We start from the raw sequence: 26,573 nt of genomic DNA, 5'->3' as shown, positions 1-26,573 counted from the left end.
TTCCTGAAGAAAGGCAGAGACATGGGCAAAAACAATTTGCTCATTCTGCAGGAGGCTGACTAGGGCTAAGAGTAAGCTGCTTGTGGACAGATGTTTACATGACATTTTAATAGACCCGAATCAGAGGTGGGCTGCTGTTCTAACAATATCACTGCCTCCGTCTTAAGCATCCACACTGTCTTTTTAAATTGGGAACTGTGTGCAAAAAGTACATCCCAACCTCTATTAATGACCTCACATGTCAGACAGGGTTACACAGAGTAAGGTCAAGTGAAATGACTAGCTGATGTAGAAGCTGTGCTGCATTTGGACCCCTCACTAAGGATAGAAAAAACAAATTTCAAAATAATGGCAGTAAGCAAGAGATGGGCTCAAGTATGGCTTTCAAATCAAATGTCTTAGTAAACATGTGGGTACCAAATTTTAGATGCCATAGGCTCACGTACATCCTCTTCACAAAGGAAAAACAAAAAGGTGGGTACAGACAGAGGTTTAGTCAAAATAGTTCTCTCTCTGGGAGGAAGTATTTAAAAAAAATAAAAAGAGTCCTGAAGAGTGTCATTTAAACACTGTGAGAGTTTTAAATAACCTAGATGTGCTAATACTAGTCTGCAGTGGTTGGGAAATTTCAGATTTCTTTGAAATTGCCTTTTTTAGCTGCCACGAATTGACAAGAAGAGATCTCTCTCCACTGAGTTGAGAACACAGTAAATGAAGAAACACTGACACAAAGGTAGCAAGAGTGACATGTGCCACAGTCAAACTTAAAGCTCTGTTTTCAGAGCTGTTAAGTATCCACTCCTCCATTAAAGTCAATGGAGTTAGGATTCACAGATTTTAAGGCCAGAAAGGATCATTATGATTATCTAGTCTAGGGGTTCTCAAACTGGGGTTGGGACCCTGAGGAGGGGGGAGGTCACAAGGTTATTTACCTGGGGGGTCATGAGCTGTCAGCCTCCACCCCAAACCCCGCTTTGCCTCCAGCATTTATAACTGTGTTAAATATATTTTAAAAAAGTGTTTTTAATTTATTGGGGGGGGGGGGGAAGAGAGGGTGGTCACACTCAGAGGCTTGCTATGTGAAAGGGCTCACCAGTACAAAAGTTTGAGAACCACTGATCTAGTCTAACCTTATGGCATAAACCCAAGACATAGAACTGCGCTCAGTAATTTTTGCATCAGCCCAATAACTTGTGGCTGGGCTACAGCATTTCTTGTAGAGAGAGGCCTAGTCTTAATTCCAAAGACTCCAAGTGATGGATAATCTGTCACATCCCTTGCTAATCTGTTCCAATTATTAATTGCCCTCCCTGTTAAAATTTTCCACTTTGAGTGATCAGTACCTCTGAAAAACTCAAGCCCTTCACTTCCCCTAAGGAAATTAATTCCTTCCCCCAGATTAGGCCTTTTAACAACATACAGCTAGATCGAGGTATCTGGCTGTACCTGCTATTGTATCTCACATGATCTGAATGCATAATGGCAGGCCCACCTCCCAGTATTACAGGAGAGCATGCCAGCAGCCTTGTCACTGTGTTGACATGTTTCACTCTTGCTACCTGATATGCACTTATTATTCTCTGCTGCATTTAGAATCCTTATTTCACATATTGGGCACGTCCCACCTTGTGGTCATTATCGTCGCCTTTTAAATATGTCCAATGCTGACTTTTAATTTACCTTACAAATCAGAATATGAAGCATATAGGGCACCATCGTCCTTCAAACAAAGCCAATGGCAGAACTACCACTGAATTCAAAGGGAGAAGGATTGGACCCCACGTGTAAAATCAGACATGTTTCTAAGATTCTCAGCACAAGCAGAAAGGCTGGACAAGTTTTAGTCTCCCATCAACACAGAGGCTTCTAAATATTTTAATAAATTTAGAAATTTGAAAACCAAGACATTTCATTTACATAATTTTTATTATCTTTCAACCTCACTTACTCCTGCCTTAGCAATGTCCTACTCCCCAGGCACACAGATATTCTCTTATTTTCCTGGCTCTGACTGGACCTATCTAGGTTATGCCTTAAGATTTTGGGACTAGCCCTTCATTAATGCGGTAAGAGACAAAAAACTAGTAGAAACAGTGGGCACCTGAGGGGCTACAAAGCACAAACAAGTCAGCTACCATCAAAGAGGTTGTTCATTTGTTGACTAATTTCAGAGAAAATCCTCCAGCTGAGCTATTACTGAATAGTCTAAGAAAGCAATTACACTGCATGTTCACATACAGACATGTTCTACATTTTCAAGCCAAGACTAAACATGTGTAACTATTATTCGGTGTCTGCAGCTTGTGGTTTTATCTTCTCAGCAGCGTCAAGGACAGACTGAAGGATCACTTTGTCTCCAAATTCTCTCTCTCGATGCTCCAAGAGAACACCCTAGTGAGAGGGAAAGGAAAAATGTGCAGTGATTCCTTTTTATATGGGGATACATTTAAATAGAATGCAGCATTTAGGAACTTAAAAACATTGCTTTTCACTTTCACTCCTTGTTTCTCAGTCAGATAGAAAGAAGATATGATCCAATTTCTCAGATACAGGTTTAATCAAGTCAACCAAACAAATACATGAGTTTTCCCTCATATTACTTATGTTAAGGCACATGTTATGCAAGGATACATGTTGTGGCATTTTCCTATAAACTAGATAAACTCTTCTTACAGTACATTCATGCTTCTATCTCAGGAAGATTAGTGCAAATACAAATTTCAAGTAGCCTGCTCAAGGCCATGGAAGCACCATTAGGAAGACCCTACCAAATTCATGGCCAAGAAAAATGTGTCACAGACTATGAAATCTGGTCTCCCCCCCTTAAAAGCTGGTCTTTTGTGTACTTTTACCCTCTACTATAAAGATTTCACAGGGGAGACCAGCATTTCTCAAATTGGGGGTCCTGACCCAAAAGGGAGTTGAGGTGGGGGGCAGGCCACAAGGTTATTTTAAAGGGGGGTTACATGCCACCCTTACTTATGCGCTGCCTTCAGATCTGGGCGGCTGCGGAGCAGCAGCTGTTAGCTGGGCATGCAGCTCTGAAGGCAATGGCCTGCCAGCAGCAGTGCAGAAGTAAGGGTGGCAATACCATGCCATGCCATCCTTACTTCTGTGTTGCTGCTGGTTGGAGCTCTGCCTTCAGAGCTCGGCTCCCGGCCAGCAGCCCCCACTCTCGAACTGCCCAGCTCTGAAGGCAGTGCCACGGCCCGCAGCAGAGCAGAAGTAAGGGTAGCAGTACTGCAACCCCCCTACATAATCTTGTGACCCCCCCCCCCAAACTCCTTCATGGGTCAGGACCCCTAAAATTACAACACTGTGAAATTTCAGATTTAATTAGCTGAAATCATGAAATTTACAATTTTTAAAATCCTATGACTGAAATTGCCCAAAATGGACCCTGAATTTGGTAGGGCCCTAACCATTAGGCTCTGAGCACATTTAACCAAAACAGCAAGTTAGAAGTTCCCATAACACATAGGTATAACAAAAATAGATTTTCAGTAGACTGTGTATACATGACATTTGTTGCATACTTTATATAAATTTATTTATACCCTGGTAGCCCCCACTCTTCGGAACTTTCGAGACAGACACCCCCATTCTAAATCTTGCTTTGACGATCTGTGCGATTACTGAACAAGCAAATGTTTCTTGGCAACATCAATTACCAGGAATAAATTTCCAAAGACGACTAGTGATTTTTTGGGTGCCCAACTTGAGACAATTTAAAGGGGGCCTGATTTTTTAGAAGGTGTTGGCCTGCCACCTTTGGAAATTTAAGCCCAAGTTTTTTGCTGTTTTAAATCACAATTTATCAAGTCTGCTACATATTTATCTCCATACTCTTAAAGTTTACAAAACCATTTGATAAGATAATACTATACAGTAAGTCTTTAGGATGTTATATTTAAAGATGGACCCCAAGTTGAATCTAGAGATGATTTTTCCCAAAATTTGATGGTAGTTAAATCCAGACTTCGAGTTCAAGCCCATCTTTCAGGTATATTATACTATGTTGTTTTGTAAACAAACTGAGGATGGTTATCAAAAACATATATCGATCATTTGTTCCACACAGTGTTTGATTTGAGTCAATGTTGTCATGAAATCTTTGTTTGTTTAAGAACATTAACGAATAGCAACAATATTTAGGACTGAGGTTTCCCATCCTCACACACACATCATAACCAGTAATGGGAGATCACTTATTTGGTGCAAAGTCACCCCAAAATTTTAAATTAAAAATGAGATGTCATTACCAGGGGCACATCCACCAGCTGAGCAGAAAGTGAACTGTCAATTGTAATTTTTAAGAGAATGGGAGCTCATCAGTGGAGAGCAGCAGATGGAAAATCTCCTTAATGGGTAAGTGTCAGAACATTTGGAAGTGATTATGAGAGATTTTGTTTTCAAGGGCAGCAAGCTGACTGAAGTTTGTGTCAAGCATTGGAAGATGTTCTGTGAACGTCACTGCACAAGACAAGAGATGCCCCAAGCCCACAACTAGAACACAGTGCAGGGCAGAAATTAGCAACTGTGGCCTTGTCATATTCTAAGAGTAAGTGGCTAAAGCAGGAGGCCTTTTGGCTCTCATAGGGGCATGAAGGAAACTGGAGTACTGTCATGGATGGTTATAAACTGTTCAGGAAGGACAGGCAGGGCAGAAAAGGTGGGGGAGTAGCACTGTATGTTAGGGAGCAGTATGACTGCTCAGAGCTCCGGTACGAAACTGCAGAAAAACCTGAGTGTCTCTGGATTAAGTTTAGAAGTGTGAGCAACAAGAGTGATGTAGTGGTGGGAGTCTGCTATAGGCCACCGGATCAGGGGGATGAGGCGGATGAGGCTTTCTTCCGGCAACTCGCAGAAGTTACTAGATCGCACGCCCTGGTTCTCATGGGTGACTTCAATTTTCCTGATATTTGCTGGGAGAGCAATACAGCGGTGCATAGACAATCCAGGAAGTTTTTGGAAAGCGTAGGGGACAATTTCCTGGTGCAAGTGCTAGACGAGCCAACTGGGGGGGAGCTTTTCTTGACCTCCTGCTCACAAACAGGGAAGAATTAGTGGGGGAAGCAAAAGTGGATGGGAATCTGGGAGGCAGTGACCATGAGATGGTCGAGTTCAGGATCCTGACACAGGGAAGAAAGGTAAACAGCAGGATACGGACCCTGGACTTCAGGAAAGCAGACTTTGACTCCCTCAGGGAACTGATGGGTAGGATCCCCTGGGGGACTAACATGAAGGGGAAAGGAGTCCAGGAGAGCTGGCTGTATTTCAAGGAATCCCTGTTGAGGTTACAGGGACAAACCATCCCGATGAGTCGAAAGAATAGTAAATATGGCAGGCGACCAGCTTGGCTTAATGGTGAAATCCTAGCGGATCTTAAACATAAAAAAGAAGCTTACAAGAAGTGGAAGGTTGGACATATGACCAGGGAAGAGTATAAAAATATTGCTCGGGCATGTAGGAATGAAATCAGGAGGGCCAAATCGCACCTCGAGCTGCAGCTAGCAAGAGATGTCAAGAGTAACAAGAAGGGTTTCTTCAGGTATGTTGGCAACAAGAAGAAAGCCAAGGAAAGTGTGGGCCCCTTACTGAATGAGGGAGGCAACCTAGTGACAGAGGATGTGGAAAAAGCTAATGTGCTCAATGCTTTTTTTGCCTCTGTCTTCACTAACAAGGACAGCTCCCAGACTGCTGCGCTGGGCATCGCAACATGGGGAGTAGATGGCCAGCCCTCTGTGGAGAAAGAGGTGGTTAGGGACTATTTAGAAAAGCTGGACGTGCACAAGTCCATGGGGCCGGACGAGTTGCATCCGAGAGTGCTAAAGGAATTGGCGGATGCGATTGCAGAGCCATTGGCCATTATCTTTGAAAACTCGTGGCGAACGGGGGAAGTCCCAGATGACTGGAAAAAGGCTAATGTAGTGCCAATCTTTAAAAAAGGGAAGAAGGAGGATCCTGGGAACTACAGGCCGGTCAGCCTCACCTCAGTCCCCGGAAAAATCATGGAGCAGGTCCTCAAGGAATCAATCCTGAAGCACTTAGATGAGAGTAAAGTGATCAGGAACAGTCAGCATGGATTCACCAAGGGAAGGTCATGCCTGACTAATCTAATCGCCTTCTATGATGAGATTACTAATTCTGTGGATGAAGGGAAAGCAGTGGATGTATTGTTTCTTGACTTTAGCAAAGCTTTTGACACTGTCTCCCACAGTATTCTTGTCAGCAAGTTAAAGAAGTATGGGCTGGATGAATGCACTATAAGGTGGGTAGAAAGTTGGCTAGATTGTTGGGCTCAACGGGTAGTGATCAATGGCTCCATGTCTAGCTGGCAGCCGGTGTCAAGTGGAGTGCCCCAGGGGTCGGTCCTGGGGCCGGTTTTGTTCAATATCTTCATAAATGATCTGGAGGATGGTGTGGATTGCACTCTTAGCAAATTTGCGGATGATACTAAACTGGGAGGAGTGGTAGATACGTTGGAGGGCAGAGATAGGATACAGAGGGACCTGGACAAATTGGAGGATTGGGCCAAAAGAAACCTGATGAGGTTCAATAAGGATAAATGCAGGGTCCTGCACTTAGGACGGAAGAACCCAATGCACAGCTACAGACTAGGGACCGAATGGCTAGGCAGCAGTTCTGCGGAAAAGGACCTAGGGGTTACAGTGGACGAGAAGCTGGATATGAGTCAGCAGTGTGCCCTTGTTGCCAAGAAGGCCAATGGCATTTTGGGATGTATTAGTAGGGGCATAGCGAGCAGATCGAGGGACGTGATCGTTCCCCTCTATTCGACATTGGTGAGGCCTCATCTGGAGTACTGTGTCCAGTTTTGGGCCCCACACTACAAGAAGGATGTGGATAAATTGGAGAGAGTCCAGCGAAGGGCAACAAAAATGATTAGGGGTCTGGAACACGTGACTTATGAGGAGAGGCTGAGGGAACTGGGATAGTTTAGTCTGCGGAAGAGAAGAATGAGGGGGGATTTGATAGCTGCTTTCAACTACCTGAGAGGTGGTTCCAAAGAGGATGGTTCTAGACTATTCTCAGTGGTAGAAGATGACAGGACAAGGAGTAATGGTCTCAAGTTGCAGTTGGGGAGATTTCGGTTGGGTATTAGGAAAAACTTTTTCACTAGGAGGGTGGTGAAACACTGGAATGCGTTACCTAGGGAGGTGGTAGAATCTCCTTCCTTAGAAGTTTTTAAGGTCAGGCTTGACAAAGCCCTGGCTGGGATGATTTAATTGGGGATTGGTCCTGCTTTGAGCAGGGGGTTGGACTAGATGACCTCCTGAGGTCCCTTCCAACCCTGATATTCTATGATTCTATGAAGGGAAGAGTGGAGGAAGAAGAAGAAAAAAAAACCTCCCGAAAGCCATGCAGTACCTGCTTTCCAGCACCAATCACGTAAACTCCTCCCAGGATGAACCCTTCTCCTTCCAGGTTACCACTGTATCCATTCTTCCAAGCGCGAAGGAAGTTCTGCCAGACTCCTAGGCGGATAAAACCCATCAACAGCATTTTTCGCTTGTGAGGACCATAGAACTTTTTCTGTAGGAGGACAGAAAGAAATTCAATAAACAAGAAACAACAGTGACAGAGGAGACTTCCCCAACTGTAACTCAGGCAGCCAGCCAGCCTCTGCATCCAGAACAGTTTCTAACAAGTAATATTTGGGTATACCGAACTGAATGATGCCTTTAATAATCTTATCAGGACAGAAGTTCCTTTAAAACAGTAAGAGGTCACCTACTTTCCACACAATCAGCAACATCCCGTTGTTTTTCTCACTGCTGCCATTCCAGATTTATGGAGCTGATCAGCCTACTACAGTCGCTTCCTGGATATCTTGACTGGTGATAGCAGGAGCGTGTTTTTCAATGAACAGATTTGTTTTGAACTACTGGGCAGAACTCCCTCTAGAATAGCCTATCTTGTTTCATGTGCTGGAGAAAAGGGACAGGGTTGCCACCTCCCACCATTTTATTACCGGTCTCATTATATTGTTTTTCCTAAAGTCCCAGCTTTTGGGATCATGCAATTGAGAGACCTGAGTGTTCACCCAAGACATTGTTCCTAGACCTCAAGTGTTGGAGAGATAAGCTGGGAAACATGACCCCCGAAAGATCCAAAAACAACAGAAGGCAAATAAAAGAACCATATATCATGATTTCTAAACTCACCTCAAGATTTTGAGGGCGTGACGCACGATTTCTGAATTCTTGTGTTTGGCAACAGCGTAAGTTTTCAGTAAACATAGCAACAAGCAGTTCTATTCCTACCATTTGTTTTTCTTAGAATGTTGTGCTGCAGCTAATGAACTTATCACACCCTTCTATTTTATTGTTAGTCCTTGGCTTTAATACCAGGCTAATTAGCAGATAGTGCAGCCCAGTGCAAGAAAAGAGAAAAAATATTTGGCATGATCTCACTGTTTGCTTAGGTGTGTGGGGGGGAAAAATCATGCAAGAACATGTCAACAGAACACAGCAGAAAGACAGCTGAGCTTGTAAACTGAGCAACCTTATGTAGAGAAAAATCTAAGCTAATTAACTTCTTAAGCTACAAAAGGCTATTAAATCAATTTCCAGATACCTAAGTTTCATTCAGGCCACACTATGCAGATTGCTTGAAAAGGCTTGGTGGATACAGATGCTGACTCAAGCTAAGAGTCTTGCTTAAGTCTTGCTTAAAACAAACAGCGCAATACAAACATACCTTTTCATCCAGAAATATTTCCCCTTTGAAATAATGCTGGAAATCCTCCACTTCAGTCCCAATCTTTTCTTTCACAACAGCATAGAGGGGGATGCCAAGTTGGTCAAGCTGAGGTTTCAGAGAGGAAAGCTCAGAAGCCTCCTAAAAGACAACGAGCGTGATGCCAGATTTAACCAATGGATGGAAGTCTGAAAGACTCAACATTTGGCACGTAGCCACTTCGGTGGATGGTAGCCAGAGGTGAAAACTGGATGCAATGAAGTGTAATAAACAGGGCATATGAGTGAGTTCTATTCCTAAGCCTTCTATTGGCATAGAGACATCTTCACCAGAGATGAAGGTGTGATTGCAGTGTGGGCAGGTATATGCGCACTAACTTTAATCTAGATGGTGCAGCTAACAGTAGGTATGTATTCAGGTTGCTGGCCTGTGCAGAGATCCATGCTACTGCATATTCACTGCTATTGTTACCCATGCTAGGTAGATTAAAGCTAGTGTAGGTATGCTTACCTCTCTGCAATCACTCCTTCATTCACAGTACCCTTACTAGGGCTGACTTCACTAGGAAAGGGGGATAGTTTTAAGCATGTATTTGCTAAAATCCTAGCAAAGGGTAAAGCGAAAGTCTTAATTAAGCTTCAACTTGCCTTGTCCATTCTAGGATTTTAGAATTTGTTAAACACACACATTCTTTCCTAGTGAAGATACAGCCACTGTATGCAAGTCAATTATCCTCTCTGTGCCTCAGTTTTTCCACCTGCAAAATGGTGAATAGGCATCAATGTACCCTTTTCATGCTGCAGATCAAAGAGTGATATGCAGCTCTTATTACAAAGGGAAGAGGAAAAAAATGAGGTTTTTTTTAGCACATACAGCGAAACTGTGTTTCTTCTGCATGTACCTTCAGGATACCAGAAGTTATGCTGCTTTATGTGTCCCACGCAATGTGATATACTCCTGGGGGAATTCTGTGCTACTGCGCATGTGCATAATTAATGAGCCATGCATATTTTTAATTTTTTGTGCAGAAAAAAGCTTATGTCAAAATGTTGCTGCAGTTCTGCCTTTTGCCTACCACAGGGCGCAAATAGTGGCAATAGAACACAGCAGCAGCTACCAGTCAGCTAGGGAAGAGAAACAGCCTGCCTTCTTTGCAGCGCCTGTCAGGCCACGTCAAGAGACAGGGGCTATGAGGAGACAGACAGAGTGGGGTGCTGAGGGAGGTCAGACAGGGGTTCATAAGGGCTAGGGAGGAGGACAGACTGGGGCAGGGGCTGAATGGGAGTGCAGGCACAGGGCCACAGGGGAGAGGGAGGTGCAGGGCCACATGGTGATGAGGCAGGGGATGCAGAGCTAGACAGGAACAGGGGAGTGGCTGGGGGGGGGCAGACACACATGGAGAAGGGGGAGGGGTGCAGGGCCACATGGAGAAGGGGGGAGTGGGTGTCAGTGAGGGTGGATGGACACATGTGGACAGGGGGTGCAAGAACACATGGGGGTGCAGGGGCAGATGTGCCTGACTGAATGGGAGAGGCTAGGGGGTCAGCCAGGGTCTACATGGGGGAAGCTCCCTGATAATACCTCCCTGCCCCACAAAGAAACCTGTTCTATACTTTTCCCACCCATATCCAACAACCCTCCACGTTCACACCCAGGCTCCTTCCTGCAAATTAACTTCCCTCTCCCTCAGCTCCTCCATTACCCTTGACTCCCCCAAACCTTTGCATTGCTTCTGAGGGGTGTGGTAAATACGGTTCTGTATTATAGTTTAAGTGAATTATTACTCAGAGTTCTGTATTAATGTGCCTAGTAAGGAATCTATCCGGGTGAATAAAAATCAATTATTTAAAATATATATATATATATATATATATACACACACACACACACACACACACACACACACACACACAAAAATTGGATTTTTTTAAATTTAAAAATCAGATTTTTTGATACAATACTTTTTGAGGAAAAAACACCTATCGAAAGATATTTTTAATTAAGATACATTATAGCTCAAAGATATCTCATCATGGAATGGGGATTATACATTCTAATTCTATAGTATGAGACAATATAGTCATGTAATGTTTAAGAAAAGTTTTGTAAATGAGTTCCAATAGTTCATGGATTAGGGACCCAATGAGGTTCCAGGGGCTTCTGTATAGATTATTTAGGTTAATCTTTCTATCCACCCGATGGGACTCAGTGCTCAGTCTAGAAGATACCATCAGACATGCTTAGTTTTGCAATTCTCAAACCATGGATGTGTCTCCCCAGAGGTAACATGCTTGTTAACAGCAAAAATGCTTTTAAATAAATAATATATAGAGGTGAGAAATAACAAACCTCAACTCTATTGTCCCTCTGCAAATTTGACATGGAGTCAATCCCTTACCTCTCACTAAAAGTGCAAAGTTTCAAAAAGTTCAGTGAATAGAAGATTGTTGGGGGTGGAATAGATCTGGACAACGAGAAGACGTCTGGAGATAAATGCGAGAAGCGAGGGACATATGCTTATTTTGTTAAAATATTATATGTTTGCTGTTGAAGAAAAAAATCCAGAATACCTAATGTTGTTGTTTTAGTTAAATAAAAAAATTTAAATGTCTGCCTGGTGATGTTCTCCTCCTAATACAGCATGGCAAGAAAATCCTCCAAATATTAATGATTAAGCTGTTGAATTGGAGATAGTTCACCTCCCAATGACTTCATAAATATCTGCTTCAATTACCTTTGTAAATGAAATAACCAAACACACATTCATTTTCTGATATAGCTATAAAACTAATCTGAAAAGTTTTCAAAATAAATCACTGTTTAAAAATGTATAGTGTGTACCTTTCAAAAAATGAAACCTACATCTATCTCTGAGTTGTGAAGAATATGTATTAAGGTTATAACAACCAACAATGATGCACTTTTATGTAGAAAACCATGATTAAATCGAGGCTTCCTGACTAGTGATTTAAATCAAATCCACCCTGGAACCTCTGTGTCAAAAAACATTTCCTGAATCTTTTTTGTTGTCTGTATTGTTACAAACATATTTGCTGAGATAAGTGACAAAAATAATTGGAACTGGTGTGATTATATTGTGTTAATCTGACAAATAAAATATGCAGAATTTTAAAATACTGTGCACAGAATTTTTCATTTTTTGTTGCAGAATTTTTCATTTTTTGGCGTAGAATTCCCCCAGGAGTAGTGATAGCAGCAGCAACACCAACCCATCTATGGGTTTTCCACACGGCAAAAGCAGTTTGTGGAGGGGGAAATTTTTTCTCCAGCATCTCCTAGCTTCCAGTGCCAGTTCCAATATGGAAAAGATGAGACAGTGGCTGAGGGGGTTTTGTGCCTTTTAAGGGAGAATATGGCCTTTGCTATGCAAAATAACTCCGACACTACTGCTTAAAGGGCACAATCTGCATACAACCAGTTTATGAGAAGCGACTGAATTGCTTTGACTCAAAATGTTGCCATAATTTAGGGAAGATATCAAGTGTTCCAAGTAGAACACTCAGGGGAAGGCAGATGGCAGAACTCGCAGACATTACGAGGCAGATGTCAACAGGCCAGAGTGAGTCTGTGTAAGGGTAAGGACAGAGCTCCAATCTGCTACTGCCAATCCCCACACAGAAAGCTCAGAGGAGATAAAGAGAGGAAATGAATAAGCATGAATCAGCCTTATGACAGTCAGTGAGTAGGGAATGGGAGGCATACTTAATACTCCCATTTTTGAATATATCCTTCAGGGAATGTAGCAAAGGCTCATTGGACTCACTCCACCAGTAGCCCCTCCACCCCATCTGTTTGCAAAGTTGTGTTAATTCTTTGCTGTTTTCCCTAAACCAAATGCTTGGACTCTCTTTCTATAATAATTAAGCAAAACTCCAAGACAACCCAGCACCATCCACCATGCAGTACTCACTTTAAACAAAGGCACCTCTCTATTCCATGATAGTTGTCTAAAATTCTGAAACATGATGCTGCAGTCCATTACTGTAGTTTTGCTTATAAAAACAAAAAGCTCCCTCACGATCAGGAACCCCTGTACCCCTGGGGTCAGAAGCCCTAGCACATAGTTGGGAGAACAGAGGCAGAGAAAGAAGTCAGCGTCCGCTTGGCTTTTTTAACTCCCATCAAAGAGGATAATATAGCTGTGCCCTGAGCTTAGCAACATGTGCCCACACAAGAGAACAAACCACTTCCCTGGTGCCGGGTATGCACCCGGTCGGTCTAAATGAGAGGGAGAACAGACTGAACAACGGCAATTCCCATGCGGGGAGGAGAACCTGGCTCTGCCTTTCCCGGCCAGCTAGCAAACCAGGTTTACACGAGAAACAGATTATTTCCTCCCCCCATCCAAGCAAGGGGTGGCCAGCAAGAAAAGACAGTCTGGGACAGTTCCCTCCCTGGTCTGCTCATGGGGTGTTGCAGCAGCTACACCTCACCCCTTACTCGGGACACAGTGAACATTTGCAGCATAGCCTATGGCATTCAGCATACCTCTGGCCTTTTTGCCCACTTAAATCACAGTACAATCATCAGCAAAACCAATGGTTAAACAGTAGTTTTCTCTTCCAAGTCCATCTCAAGGGCAAGCCCCTGCCCAGTGCCTCTGGTCAGAACCACAAAGTAGAAAGAGCAGCAAGAGACTGACAATGAGTTACTCTCAGATCACCAACTTTTCCTCCTAAGTTGGCAACCTGCTCCCTCACGTTTACATAGATATTTTTAAGATGCATATTAAAACTTGGTTAAAAGAAGTATATTTTATGACAGTGAAGAGTGCTTACTGTCAGGGGACTGGACGGTTTAGGAGCTACATGATGGTATACAGAGCTTTTCCCTCCTAGGTCACTGGCTCATCCCATGTAACTCCATGTGCCCCCCATGCCTTGCCTCTGTTTGGAGCGGGCAACGCCCTCCCCCAAAAAAACTGCACCCATGGTTGCCCCCCCAACCCACCCCACGGTTTCCCTTTGCTTCCCTGCCATTTTCTGCAGGGAAACAGGAAATCTGGGGTGGGGGCATTTTCGGCAGGCACACCGTCCTGCAGAATCCCCCCTGCAGTAAGGGCCTGTTCCATGATCACAGTATTTCAATCTGTCTCTTTCCATGAGAAAGAAATTCACTGAAGCATACAATGCTTTCTAATATTATGCGGTATAGGGATTAATTAGACCCTACAATTAAGTGGTTGCTAGACTAATTGCTCGGTTTTATTAACTGGTGAGTAATAACATAATTGCTATGGTGGAAATATCCTAATAAGTGACAAAAATATAAGGCAGGTTTTACATTCAGCAGAGTACCGAACAGATCGTGAACAGCAAATGTGTGAACAGCAGAGTTTTCCTTCCTCCTTTTGAAAGAATGACTTTAATCTCCAGGAAATGAAACACTGATTGGAGTAAGTTGGTGATAGACGTTTCCCAATCGCACGCAACGCTGCTGTGTCAGTAAACCGTACCTCCAAGATTCCCGCTAGTCCATTTCTGGGCTTCTCTTGACCACAGACCACCTATCTAGCCATTTATTTTGGATCTGCGGGGCCAGATTCTCATCCCATGTTAATCAGCATAACCCCATCACAGTCAATGGATGTATGCTGATTTACACCAGCTGAGAATTTAGCCCATAATATTGACAAATGGGAACAGAGATAAACAAAGCTCATTTTCACGTGGGAGCAAATCTGGGACTGGAAACAAGATTTTCAGATATGCAAAACTTGTGCTTTAGCTGACTGCCTCCCTGGCCACATCTAACACAAAGACATATAACTAGAGCAAAACTCTCTGAATTAACCCCTAAGCCCGTCACAATACCTCTCTGCACAAAAAGCATCCAGGTCTCCGCACAGCCATGATCACTGCACCATTCTTCTTCCATAGCTCACCTGCCTTGAATGTTCTCTCTTCTGCTTAGAAGGGAGAAATAGCATAAATTATGGCATCTATTTACATAACTACAACTTCTGATGAAGAACACTAAGCATGGTGAAAGATTCCCAGTTCAGTATTCCATGTGGGTTTATATTCTAATCAAGACAGAGGGGGAGATTTTCAAAGTGTATTTAAATTCCAATTAAATGTATTAAAAAAAGTCCATTTTAAACTATCAGTTTGATCAAGATCCCTGAATTTACAGCACTTTTCAAAGACAGGTATGAATTGTCATCTCTAGTTTCGCACATGGGAGTCAGCTCCCAGCTCTGCCAAACATCCTAACTTTCTGTTCCCTGCTTGGTTGCCTCCGATTGTGGTGCATGTTTTGAATAATATTGCTTATGTTTGGAAACAAGAGCTACTGTCCCAAACAGTGGCCCATCAGTTTGCGCCATAGAATGAAACCCCTCTCATTTTGAGATTTTAAATATTCCACTGTGTGATACAAGTTTTGTGCTAGTAGAATTCTACAGAACTCAAAAGTCAAACGTAAGCAATGCAGAATCAGGCCTTATGTCTGGACATAGCATTATGGTGTATAAGTTACTTCCCACTCAAGCACAAAACATCCTCTTTCAGTCCCCCTGCGTACATCTGTGAATTAGATGTCAATGTGTTCACTTGAATTTTTTCCCCCCACCCTGCAGTAACAGGCAATTAGCCAGTGAAAACTCTAAAGAGGCATTCTCTGTTTTAACCTATATTGACTCCTGCATGTGACCTTGCAAACCTGAATAATTCTCTGCCTTGTTTTGGGCTTTTGTAATAGAATTAAACTGCACAGCACCTTGGGGAAGGGTTTTTAATTTTTTGTTTATGTTTACTCTGAGTCTGTTTTCACCCTTTAGCGCCTATCATCAGGCATGTGATGGTTTGGGCAGGCTGGAAAAACATGCTCTTTGTCAAATAAGCAACAAATCAACAGGGAAAAAAAGTTTGGTATCTGTTAGGCAAAAAAATTATCTAGCTGACATGAAAAATGATCAGAAAGTAGAGAAATCTGCAAAAGATGACACAGAGCCATGGAACTGTAGAGGAGGCCACATGGCCTAGTGGAGAGAGCACAGGATCGGATTCAAGCGATCTGGTTCTATTCCCAGCTCTGCCACTGGCCTGGTAGTTGACCTGGGCAAGTCACGTCACCTCTCTGTGCCTCAATTTCCCTATCTGTAAAATGGAGATAATAATACTGACCTCCTTTGTAAAGTGCTTTGAGGCATATGGATGAAGAGTGCTAAATAAGAGCTGGGTATTATCATCATTCATCTGGCAGCCATTCACTCAAAATTAGATGCATCTTATTTTTTCACTTCAACACCATCCTTCCCTTCTCAAGAAGAGTCAGCTATTTCCCACACCATTTACTGAAGCAGGGAAAGACAAGAGTGGTTTGGTGCCCTCCCTGAACTGCTAATACATAGGGTCTAGCCAGGGACAACTCTCTCTTCCAAACACACTCCCTTGTCCTAGGAACCTTTGTTTTCAACCCTGGCCTTAAACAGTAAGATTAGCTCTACCTAGGTACTTTTATAAACTCTATCACTGTAGAATGTGAGCTCAGTTTTCCAGAAGAATCCAATTCTTACCTTCTCCCAGAGATTTTAGCTCGGTCGTCTCTAAAAACTCCAACGAGGCTACCTCTGGTTTGGAGAGAAACAAGTCGGTGTTAGCAAGAAGAATCCCTGTCACAGCTACGCCAATAGCCCCAAGGCCGATAGACCACATCCCCATGGTGAAGAGCTCCAAGTCTGGCAGGGAAGACATTTCTGGAAATAAGAGGAGGAAGAAAGAATTATTCCAGCTGCTGTAGAGATTCCAAGGGAAGGGGAGAGAGGAATAGGTAGGAGAGTTAAGAAGAAGAAGAAGGAGTCAGCCAGTGGTGCCCAACCTTATTACACCTAAGCACAACCTGGTCTGGCCAAACTGATTCTACATATTTTAATAAGATTTAAAATCACCTGTATTGACTTATATCTTAAGTTCAGCTTGTTTTGTATGTATTTAGATAGGTTGTTTCTATGTACAGTTTTGTCTATTTACATACCTGTGTAAACTAAAATGACGTAAACATGACAACAAAACACTAATGAATTGGCCATTAGTGTATTGTGTTGAAGCAAGCTGCGGGCCTTATGAAATACTCTGGCAGGCCGTGTACAGCCCGTGGGCCATAGGTTGGGGACCCCTGGATAACATCTTTTGGCATAAGTAAAAGGATTGTCTAATGGTTAAGGAGACCTACATTCAATTCAAGCTCTAACCCAGACCTCCTCATCAGTAAAATGGGGTATTACTACTTTCCTGCCTCACAGGGGGTATGGAGAATAAATACAGACTGCGAGGCATTCAGCTATTATGGCATTCTGCTGGGTAGAATGATTGTTAGAAAAGGGATTCCCTAACTACAGTAACAAAAGAGGACATTAGGATTACTCAGCAATGCATGTTAAGCCATTACTGTAAAACACAGCAGATAGTTTAAACCAAAGGAATGTCGGTAGGGCTACCATGGGTCCTGCCTTTTTTGGTCTTGATATTTAAAAAAAGTTCAGTGGATTTTGCAAATATGCTACAGTGCATCTATGAGAGAAAGAACTACAGAACGGCAAGATACAGTTCAGCACAATTGGCTGTCTCTGATTCAACCCTAAACTGAAGCTGCAGAGTGAGACAGAGCAGATCTGTCAGTTCAGAGCACTGATGCAGAAACATCTATGCCTTTGACATAATTCAGATCACAGTATATGACCCAACCTTACAAATACACTCCAGACAGCACCTACTGCCCGTTAAGGCCTCTGCAATTTAGCCTTGATAACTAGATTCCATTTATCAGTTCATGCAGACATGTCAGGAACAAACAACTTAACCTTAGCCTGGCTGGTTGAAATAGATAAAGCTGAAGTGGAAACAAACTGTGCCGACTGTCCCAGAGGCAGCCATTGGATGTTATGAACATAACTGCACCTCATCAAAACGTTGGTGCCACTCTCTCTTGTAGCTCAAATTGTTTTATTAAAGGTTAGATATATCCTCCCGGAAGGGCCCCGAATGCCTCATTTTCACTCCTGCCAACGTTCAAAGAGTCTGCCCAGGCTACCGCTCCTGGCAGCACTGTTTCAGCGAGAGAGCAGCAGTTATGAACTTTGTACAGAAGCAAATATAAGCCCGTTGCTATTGAAGGGAATAGTGGAATCCAACCAATGAACTAAAAATGGTACAGAAGAAAGATTGATTGGATTTTGTCTGTTATGCATCAAAGTGCTTTGAGGATGGAGATTCCCTGACACCATCTCTCCGCTACCCCTTTAAAGCTAGACTCTCAGAAGTCATAAAAATCCTAATTCCAGAATTGCTAGTATTTGCTGCAAAACTGTTAAAGGAATTTAGAAGAATTTAATCATTGCTTTATTCTTCTTGTGCTACATTCAGTCTCAGCCTCTTACATATCTTGTATTTCAGGACACTGAATGGAGGACAAGACCGGTTTACACAAATGTAGTGCAGATAAAAGAGCAAGGTCTAGCCAGTTGCATCTCTTCTTTTCAATGTAGAAGTCTTCACTTGATGTTAACCCTGATTTCCCCTGTGTGCGTTTTTAGATGCAGTGGCTTTTCAACATAAGGACAATCATGACAGTGATTTTTAAATTAGTGATCACCTGTTGAAACTGGTCGGCCAGTGAATGAAGTTTACTAATGCCATTTTAGAAATGCTCTGTAAAACTCTGAAAAGAAATTAACTGAGTCAGAGACGAACTCAGTATATAAACTGTCAGAGCTTGTTTGTATAATGTAACCTAATATTGCAAAAAGCATTGAGAGGTCCCTTGAGAGATAAGATTCCGTTGGTATCCCCACTGATCCATAACTCTGCTCCACTCAGCTTGTCCTTCCTATAATAAATTAAGAGGTCTGCTCTTTAGGTCTGAGTCTTGTCTGGTCCTGTGCAATTATTACCTGTTTGTGGGTGGTGGATGGTAAAAGCGGAGGTTAACACCCACCAGCTCCTATCTTGCCAGACAGGAGCAGTATTGCACAATTCTTGATTCCTCAGATGATTACTGCCAGTGGCTGGGGCAGATTATTTTTTAAATTACATTTGTTCTTGAAAGATTTCACCACAAACCACTATCCCCTATCATGTCACCCCCTCTTTAAAAAGCCACAGTCAGATCCGCAGCAGGTATAAATGGAGCCATGCTGATTTATATACACTTCAAATCTGGCCTGTAGTTTACAGTTCTATAAGGAGTTGGTTTTTGTTCCAAAAGAAAGGACAGCATTAGCCTGGACCAAGAGACAAAACTTTTTCAGCTATACTGGGTTCATTTTGATGTTTCTTTCTTGGATAACAGAAAGGCTGTTCTAGAGAAACTAAGAGCAAACCTACTGATCAAGTAAACAGGGACATGGAAGAAACAGCTCGCTCCACAATAACATGAAACTCCTGCTTCTGCTCAGCTCAATGGCAATCAACAAACAGTGAAGTATACTAAATAATGCATATTTCCAGCAGCAACTACCATGATCAATAAAACACTAGCAGACAGAAGAGCTTGAGCCCTGAAACATCTTTTCTACTGCCTAGCAAGTTGGAGAGAGTTTTCTCTTTAGTCTCACTGCCCATACGCTGTAGCATTGCTTTTTCTACTTCCACAGATCAGTTTCAGCTCTTGTAATGCCTCTCAAAGTGATCCGAAGCTCCACAATATTAATGCTTTTTGATTCAAAGCCATGAAGAGTTTTACATGTAAAAAACCCAAAGCATCCCATTATAGCAGACCGTTAACATTTTAGAATAATACACTCACCAGAACCCATGTGGCCAGTGTGCACATATACCTCACCAACTTTAACACTTGAACTCCATTTGAATCAGGAGAGAAACGGAAATGGTCCACGGGAGAAGGCAGACAGCTACTGTGTGCTACTGCTGGTCCTGAGGAGGTTCCTTAGGCTCTTCCTCCTAAGAAGGCAGATTAGGTGGGCAGGACCAGGCAGGATTCCAGCAAGGAAACCCTTATGTTACTGACAGTGCGTAAGTCAGAACATTTTTGAGCAATACTCATCACATTCAAATGTGGGTGGATTACAAGATAACAGCTGTCCCTCAAGAGATGAGACTGCTTAAAAGGTATTCCGTTTAAGATGCTAAGAAGTTTGAAGTCATCTAAGTTATAATGTTACTCTGGAGTGGTCATAGGCAGCCCGAGGGAACACCATAGCATTGAGGAGAGGGTTCTGTAGGGGCTTCATGCAGAATTGTTATTGAGGATTTTTAATGGTAAATATTCTTCCCCCAACTCCTCAGGTTTTGTTCAACTCTACTTTTAATCTCCCCTCCTCCACGGACTGATAAAGCAATCCTGCGACTCTGGAAACAATGCAGCACTATTGGAAGGAAGTTCAACAACATACAAGACCACAGTTTTCAGAACTGGCTGCCTAAAATCACACAATTAACTCTGCTGTGTACACGTCAGGTTACCAGTTTTGCCCGAAGCTTCCATTCAGCACAGAGTTAGTTCACAGGTATTGTCGGCGCCATTGTATGGATTGAATGGTGACAAGACATATGATCTGTATGACAGAGGCAGTTTTCTTTAAAAAGTACATTCATTCAATCAATAACTCCCTCCACCCCTTTGTTGGGATCTCACGTGGCTCCTGATGCTGCAGCCATATATTTTAAGTTTTGTTTACAGTATGCAATTAGCCATCTTTGAACATGCTTGTGCTCAGACCAGAGCAGGTTCAGCTAACTTGCTGGTTAAAATGCCAGCTAATGCTCTATAATGTATAATTTAGCTGTGAATAAGCCTTTTTGTGTATGTGCTTCTATGTGTGAAGAAACCAGGCTAACACATGGTTCTCTAATTTTAAAAAACAAAAAACAAAAAACCAACTTTCCCATATCAACAGAAGAGGAATTTAATTGTTATCAAATATCACAGCCATCTTTAAACAATTACTTTTGTAGTGTATCCATGGCATCTGCAGGTGAGATGACTGCACCAGAGCATGAGTCACTAACCTTCAGAAAAAGAAAAGGAGTACTTGTGGCACCTTAGAGACTAACCAATTTATTTGAGCATAAGCTTTCGTGAGCTATAGCCCACTTCATCGGATGCTGTAGCTCACGAAAGCTTATGCTCTAGAGACTAACCAATTTATTTGAGCATAAGCTTTCGTGAGCTACAGCATCCGATGAAGTGGGCTATAGCTCACGAAAGCTTATGCTCAAATAAATTGGTTAGTCTCTAAGGTGCCACAAGTACTCCTTTTCTTTCTGCGAATACAGACTAACACGGCTGTTACTCTGTAACCTTCACAAACACACATGCAGAACAGTATCACTCAACGTGTCAATCGGAGCAAACCAAAAATGGCAACAGTTCCACGTATACACTGGTCTGGTTTACAGTTAGGTTATTCTGAAAATCTCACCACTGGTAGCACCAGCGCAGTTACCCAGTGCTAGCAACACACGCCTACCAACAAGAAAAAACATACAAGAGAGCTGTAGTAAATCATCCCATACACACGCAAGGAGGTAGCAGCATCTTCACAAGCCTTTACATGTGGCATAGCCACTAGAGAGGGACAAAGCCACACTTAGCATGGGCTACATACACATGTTAATTTCTGCCTACCTACAACCAGCATGTAGGCTATTCAGCTTTCTAGAAGTCTTATCAAATAAACTCTTGCTGCACATTACCAGATCTATTATGGACTGTCACTCATTCTACAGTAAGCATTCAGAGGTACAACATAAAAACAAATGAGACAACTGAAGATAATCTTTTAATAAACCGTTGAAGTGTGAACATAAGTGGTTCTCCCACCATGGAGAAGATTTTTATTCATTACTGTTTAAGAACTTTCTCCTTTTAGCAGGTCATTTCCTGTATCAAGCATTCTGGTCAGCTAGGTTTTTATACAGCATTCATCAGCATAGCATCTAGTCCAAAAGAACTCCATTGTGTCAAACAAGCAATGCTATGTTCCACCGTTCTTTCAAAGAAAGGGAGTTTGAGGCCAGATCACATGATCTAACTAAAAACATTCTCTCTCTTTAAAAAGACTTATGTTAACAAAATCCCTGCTCCTTGGCTTCCCAGTCCCCTCCAGGAAAAACATCAGCAACAGCAGATCTAGCATGGCCCTCTACCCCTCTCACTTATCCGAAGTTTCCGAGCCCCACATGTGGTATTCAAAAAGTGAATGATAATCAGTTAGATACTGTGCTAGGGTGAACGCAGAGCCCTGCTCAGCCACGAAGTGGAAAAATCCTCATTGCTCCTATGTGGACAGGTGGATATGAAAAGGGGAGAACTGGCAGTGTCTCCATCTTGTGGGATTCTATGGGCTTGATTTTCAGAAGAGTTGAGCTCCCCAAACTCCAACAAGGGCTGTAGGAGTTCTCTGTGGAAGTGGTGGATACGCAGGAGCATAGCCAACAGAACTGTAAACTGTGCAGAAACACTGTTCCCAAAAGGCACCCTCAGGGCTCTCTTCTCCTACTTAAATCCCATAGTAGCTGCCACGAATGCAAGTTCAAATTGAGAATTTCTTTCTTTTGCCCTGTGCCTTTTGACCTTTGTGAGCTTGGCTCTGCGCTTAGGATTTTAGCTTTAGTGTCTGTCACAGTCTCCAAACCTAGGGCACTAGCAACTGTTTCTTTTGTAAGAGGGAAGAAAGCTCTGTTAATTATTGTTGCACCATTTCTATTATCATTGTTTGTGATGCACCAAGTAAGGCCTCATTGTTCTAGGCTCTGTACAGACATGCTGTAAAGAGATAGTCCCTCACAATCGAGGTTGTGACAAGCAACAGACGACGACATGGACAAATAGCAATAGGAGGATGGGGTAATAGTAATGTGCACAAACTGACATAGTGATGTCATAAGACGGTCTTAGGGACCTTGCACTGACACTAAAGGGTCCTGATGAGGCCCTGTTAGAGTTTACATCAAACGTATGTAGCATCTCAGATCCTAACACAGTATGAACTACTCTTTAACAACGCCTAAAATCCCCCTGCTTTCTTTTTATTAAATTTTGTTATTCAGCGTATATATTGTCTAATAAAAGGGAGAATAAGTCATCACAATAAGAGCAGCCTGTAGAAGTAGCTGTTCGATTTCAAGGCCACTGTGAGATGAGTAGACTGTTTGGTGAAAGGATTATAGCATCAGAGGTAGTTCAGCCAATCACACAAATGACTTGAATTCTGTGCCCACAAGGGCCAGGGCCGGGGGGAGATACCAGCGAAAGGAGGACACTCAGGCCTAAGAATAGTGAATTATGCTTTATTGAAGGAAGAACTTACGCTCCAATCAGCACGGGGAACCCCTACCATGCATGGAGGGGCTGCAGGGGACTCTGGCCATTCGGGACAGCTGACCAGGCAGGACTCTGCTGGGGGGAGGGGCGGGGGGGAAGAGTCCTCTGAGGCGCTATATTCTCCGCGCTTATCTCCGGGTTACATGGGGCCAACAGCTGGTTACATTCTTATATGTATGATTTATGCTTATTACATAAACTAACTTCTTTACAGGCAAAAATATGCTGAGCTATGCTACAATATCTTTTGACAGGGTCTGTTGGACAAAGTTCATTGAAACTGCCTGCATCCTCTGCTTACATTCAGTCACATACTCAGTCCACCACTTAACTCCTCACCAATCTTCTGCAACCTTGCCCCTACAAATTCATTTTATATAATGCACCACTAACACATCAAGAATGGAGATCAGTTTTACAATCATTCAAAAGCGGTGATAAAGGGACAAATTCTGCCCTCAGTAACACTTTGAGGAACAGAAGCAAGTCTTTCAGAGTGGGGACTGTGTCTTTTGTATGTTGCACAAAGTTCCGTAGGCATTTGAGGAACTACACAAGTTTTTATTAGTCATCAAGGTTCAAGTCCTTTGCTCCTTGATACAGGACTCCAAGGTCAGTGCAGTGCTGAAAGATTTCTGTCAGTCAGTAACAAAAAGAAAACGACAAGTTTTACCTCCACCTCTTTATTTCTCAAGCCAACAGGTTTAAACCTTTTTAGAAGGCAATTCCAAACCCAGTTTTATTGGAGAGTGATAGCTCCTTACTTTGATCATTCAATCACCCCTCTGAATCACCCCTACGCCCCTCCAGCAAAAACTGTGAAGCAGAGAGCTTGAGCTTTGAAGCTGTCGCAGATTTGCAGATGCCAGTGTTTCAAGTTGGGCAAGTCAAGATGCTTTCTTCCAGACTCAGCACTTGGCAACCAACAATCCATTTCAATGAAATTGTGCATGTATTGGTGAAAAATTAAATTAAGCAATCTGGTCTGGTTTTCAAATACATGAAAGTTACAAAATTTACTACACCAGAAGCCCAAATTACTCCAAGACACAGGTATACCACATGATGCTAGTGTTTCTCTCTTCCCAGCTGAGAGATCTTGTGTAGAAGCCAAGGAGATCTGAGTCCAATCCCACTTCTACTACAGATTCCTTAGAATATCAGGGTTGGAAGGGACCTCAGGAGGTCATCTAGTCCAACCCCCTGCTCAAAGCAGGACCAATCCCCAATTTTTGCCCCAGATCCCTAAACAGCCCCCTCAAGGATTGAGCTCACAACCCTGGGTTTAGCAGGCCAATGCTCAAGCCACTGAGCTATCCTTCCCCCCCCATGTGACCCAAGGCAAGATCATTTGATCTCTGAGTTTGACCTCCCTATCTGTTAAACGGGACTAGCAATATCTCCTTGCTCCTATTATCTGTCTTGTATGTTTAGATTGTGAAATCTAGCCTCGGATGCTTGTGTGCATATTGTGTTATCAAAATGGCCTTGGTCTCACATGGGAAAGATGAAGCTTAGCAATGTTGTAGACTCTAGGGCGAGGCAGAGATTGCTGCTAACGTACCTCCCCTTACAATACGTTTACACAAGTCCAGCCTGCCATCACAATTCAAGTCACCAAGGGTTTATCTACTGCACAGCTCTGCTACTCCTTCCTCCCAATCTCTAACCCTGTTTCCTCAATCACTCAGCTGATAAACATGGCAGCTTCCTGCGGCAATACATCTGCTAGCCGATGACGAGCCCCTATGCGAGAATACAGAATTAAATCAACCAGCGTCAAGCAGATTTTCCAATCCGACCATCTGGCCCCACGCTAATTAGACCGTTAAAAGCCCCACTTAGGAGTCAGCAAAGGAGGGTCCCGCCTTCCCGTGGGGAGACACTACAAGGAGAGATCGCTCCCCACACCGACCTACAATTTCTAACCCGGTCCCCTTTGTGCTTTATACAGCTCTGCAGGACCGTGCTTCAGCTCCCCTCCAACCTGCCATGCGGAGTACAAGGGACGGAGTCAGGCGAGCCAGCCGCCTCCTTGCACTTTCTGCAGCCGTACTCGCCAACCCGCTCTCCCAGGCAGGGACTGGGGTTGTTTAGCCGCGGCCGCCAGGCTGCAGCCCCCCCTCGCGGCACAGCAGCGATCGCTGGGCCCGCCAGCCCCGGGGTGGGGAGAGGCCGCCGATACTCACACTGGAGCTGCATTCTGGCAGTACATGTGCGCAGGGAAGCTCCCGCCGGCGCCTCCTCCCCAGCACCTGCAAGCCGGGCCCCCGCCTCGGCACGTCTGGATACAGATCGCTCCTAGCCGCCCTGCAGGTGAATTAATCAACACCACGTGCCCCGATTCCCAGGGCGGGAGAGTCCCTTTGCAGCGCGCCGCCGCGGGTTGCCCGGCTGTGTGTGCGCGCGTGACTCAGCAAGAGAAGGGATTTAAAACCCAGGAGCATGAATGCGTTTATTTGTGGCGCCTCGGGAACATGGCTCAGCCGAACCAAGGAGAATCAATACCTGCAACATGTGAAACCAGGCCGTTTACTCGGCAGCCTCCTCCGCCCGGGTCAACCGGGTCAAGAGCTCTGGCTTGGTGGTAGGGGACTGGCGGCAGGCGAGCGCCCGCCCATCCGCGCTTCAGGCCATTCGGTGGAGCGCGGATCTGCTGCTCTATCTGGGCGTTTACCTTTCTGCCACGCATCCGTCCCTGCCGGAGAACTGGCACGGTTTAGAGGGCAGGGTGGTAGAGCGGCTCCGGAGATGGACAGGACTACTCCGGTGTCTCTCCCTTCGAGGGAGGGCACTGGTGCTTAATCAACTAGTCCTGTCCATGCTCTGGTACCGGCTCAACACCCTGGTCCCGGCCCTGGATTTCCTGGCCAACCTCCGGACGTTGATTCTGGAGTTCTTCTGGCCGGGACTGCACTGGGTCTCTGCAGAGGTTCTCCATCTACCCCTGGAGGAGGGAGGGCAGGTCTCTGTACTCAGGTCCATATCTTCCGCCTCCAGGCCCTGCAGAGGCTCCTTTATGGTGCAGGTAGTCTGGCGTGGAGCGTACTGGCGCACGCCTTCCTGCGCCGCTTCCAAGGGCTCCGATATGACCGGCAGCTTCTTTACCTCCATCCGAGAGGTCTTCCGCGAGACCTCTCCGGGCTGCCGGTCTTCTACCAGGACCTTCTCCGGACCTGGAAACTGTTCACAGCGACCAGGTCCGTGACAGCCTCCGTGGGGGAAGATCTCCTCGTGGAGCCCCTGCTACACAACCCCCAGCTCTGTGTGCAGGTGGCGGAGTCCCCCTCGGTGCGCCAGAGGTTGGTCCTGGCAGAAGTTACCAGAGTTGGAGACCTCCTGGACTACGACCGGGGAGACTGGCTGGATCCCCTGACGCTCGCTCAGCGCATGGGGCTCTCCAGACCTCGTACTCCTCTGCGCGTACTTCAGGAGGTGAGGGCCGCTTTGCCGCCTGCTGCTCGGGTTTACCTCGACCGGGTCCTAAGAGAGGGCGTGCCCCGCCCACCCTCCACCCCAGGCCTTCCGGACCTTTTCATCGGGCC

The 26,573-nt window shown here is 44.2% G+C and overlaps 1 protein-coding gene across 3 annotated transcripts; it reads right to left on the bottom strand.

Annotated features, from left to right (window-relative positions):
• Positions 1–1,045: 1,045 nt before the first annotated feature.
• Positions 1,046–25,440, bottom strand: PRXL2A (peroxiredoxin like 2A). Of its 3 annotated transcripts, none has more exons than XM_074958704.1 (6): positions 25,218–25,440; positions 16,262–16,441; positions 14,556–14,650; positions 8,722–8,862; positions 7,390–7,554; positions 1,046–2,391 (listed from the first exon to the last, which is right to left on the bottom strand). In XM_074958704.1, exons 2-6 carry the CDS (start codon positions 16,437–16,439, stop codon positions 2,284–2,286), a joined length of 687 nt encoding a protein of 228 aa, XP_074814805.1. In that variant the 5' UTR covers positions 16,440–16,441; positions 25,218–25,440; the 3' UTR covers positions 1,046–2,283. The 3 variants fall into 3 exon arrangements, with proteins under 3 accessions (XP_074814805.1, XP_074814803.1, XP_074814804.1); XM_074958702.1 differs by lacking the exon at positions 25,218–25,440 and adding an exon at positions 19,489–19,629; XM_074958703.1 differs by lacking the exon at positions 25,218–25,440 and adding an exon at positions 19,489–19,627 and having other exon boundaries at positions 1,048–2,391; positions 14,556–14,647.
• Positions 25,441–26,573: the final 1,133 nt, after the last annotated feature.

Source organism: Natator depressus, chromosome 7, assembly GCF_965152275.1.
Source record: "Natator depressus isolate rNatDep1 chromosome 7, rNatDep2.hap1, whole genome shotgun sequence".
Lineage (NCBI taxonomy): Eukaryota > Metazoa > Chordata > Testudines > Cheloniidae > Natator > Natator depressus.
The sequence above is the reverse complement of the archived record's forward strand: the minus strand, read 5'-3'. Positions and strand labels throughout refer to the sequence as shown.

Coding starts and splice junctions, on each gene's coding strand:
- PRXL2A (XM_074958702.1), bottom strand. Junction 8,863..14,555: donor GATGCTTTTTGTGCAGAGAG/GTATTGTGACGG, acceptor GTTGTCTTTTAG/GAGGCTTCTGAGCTTTCCTC. Junction 2,392..7,389: donor TGATTGGTGCTGGAAAGCAG/GTACTGCATGGC, acceptor CCCTCTCACTAG/GGTGTTCTCTTGGAGCATCG.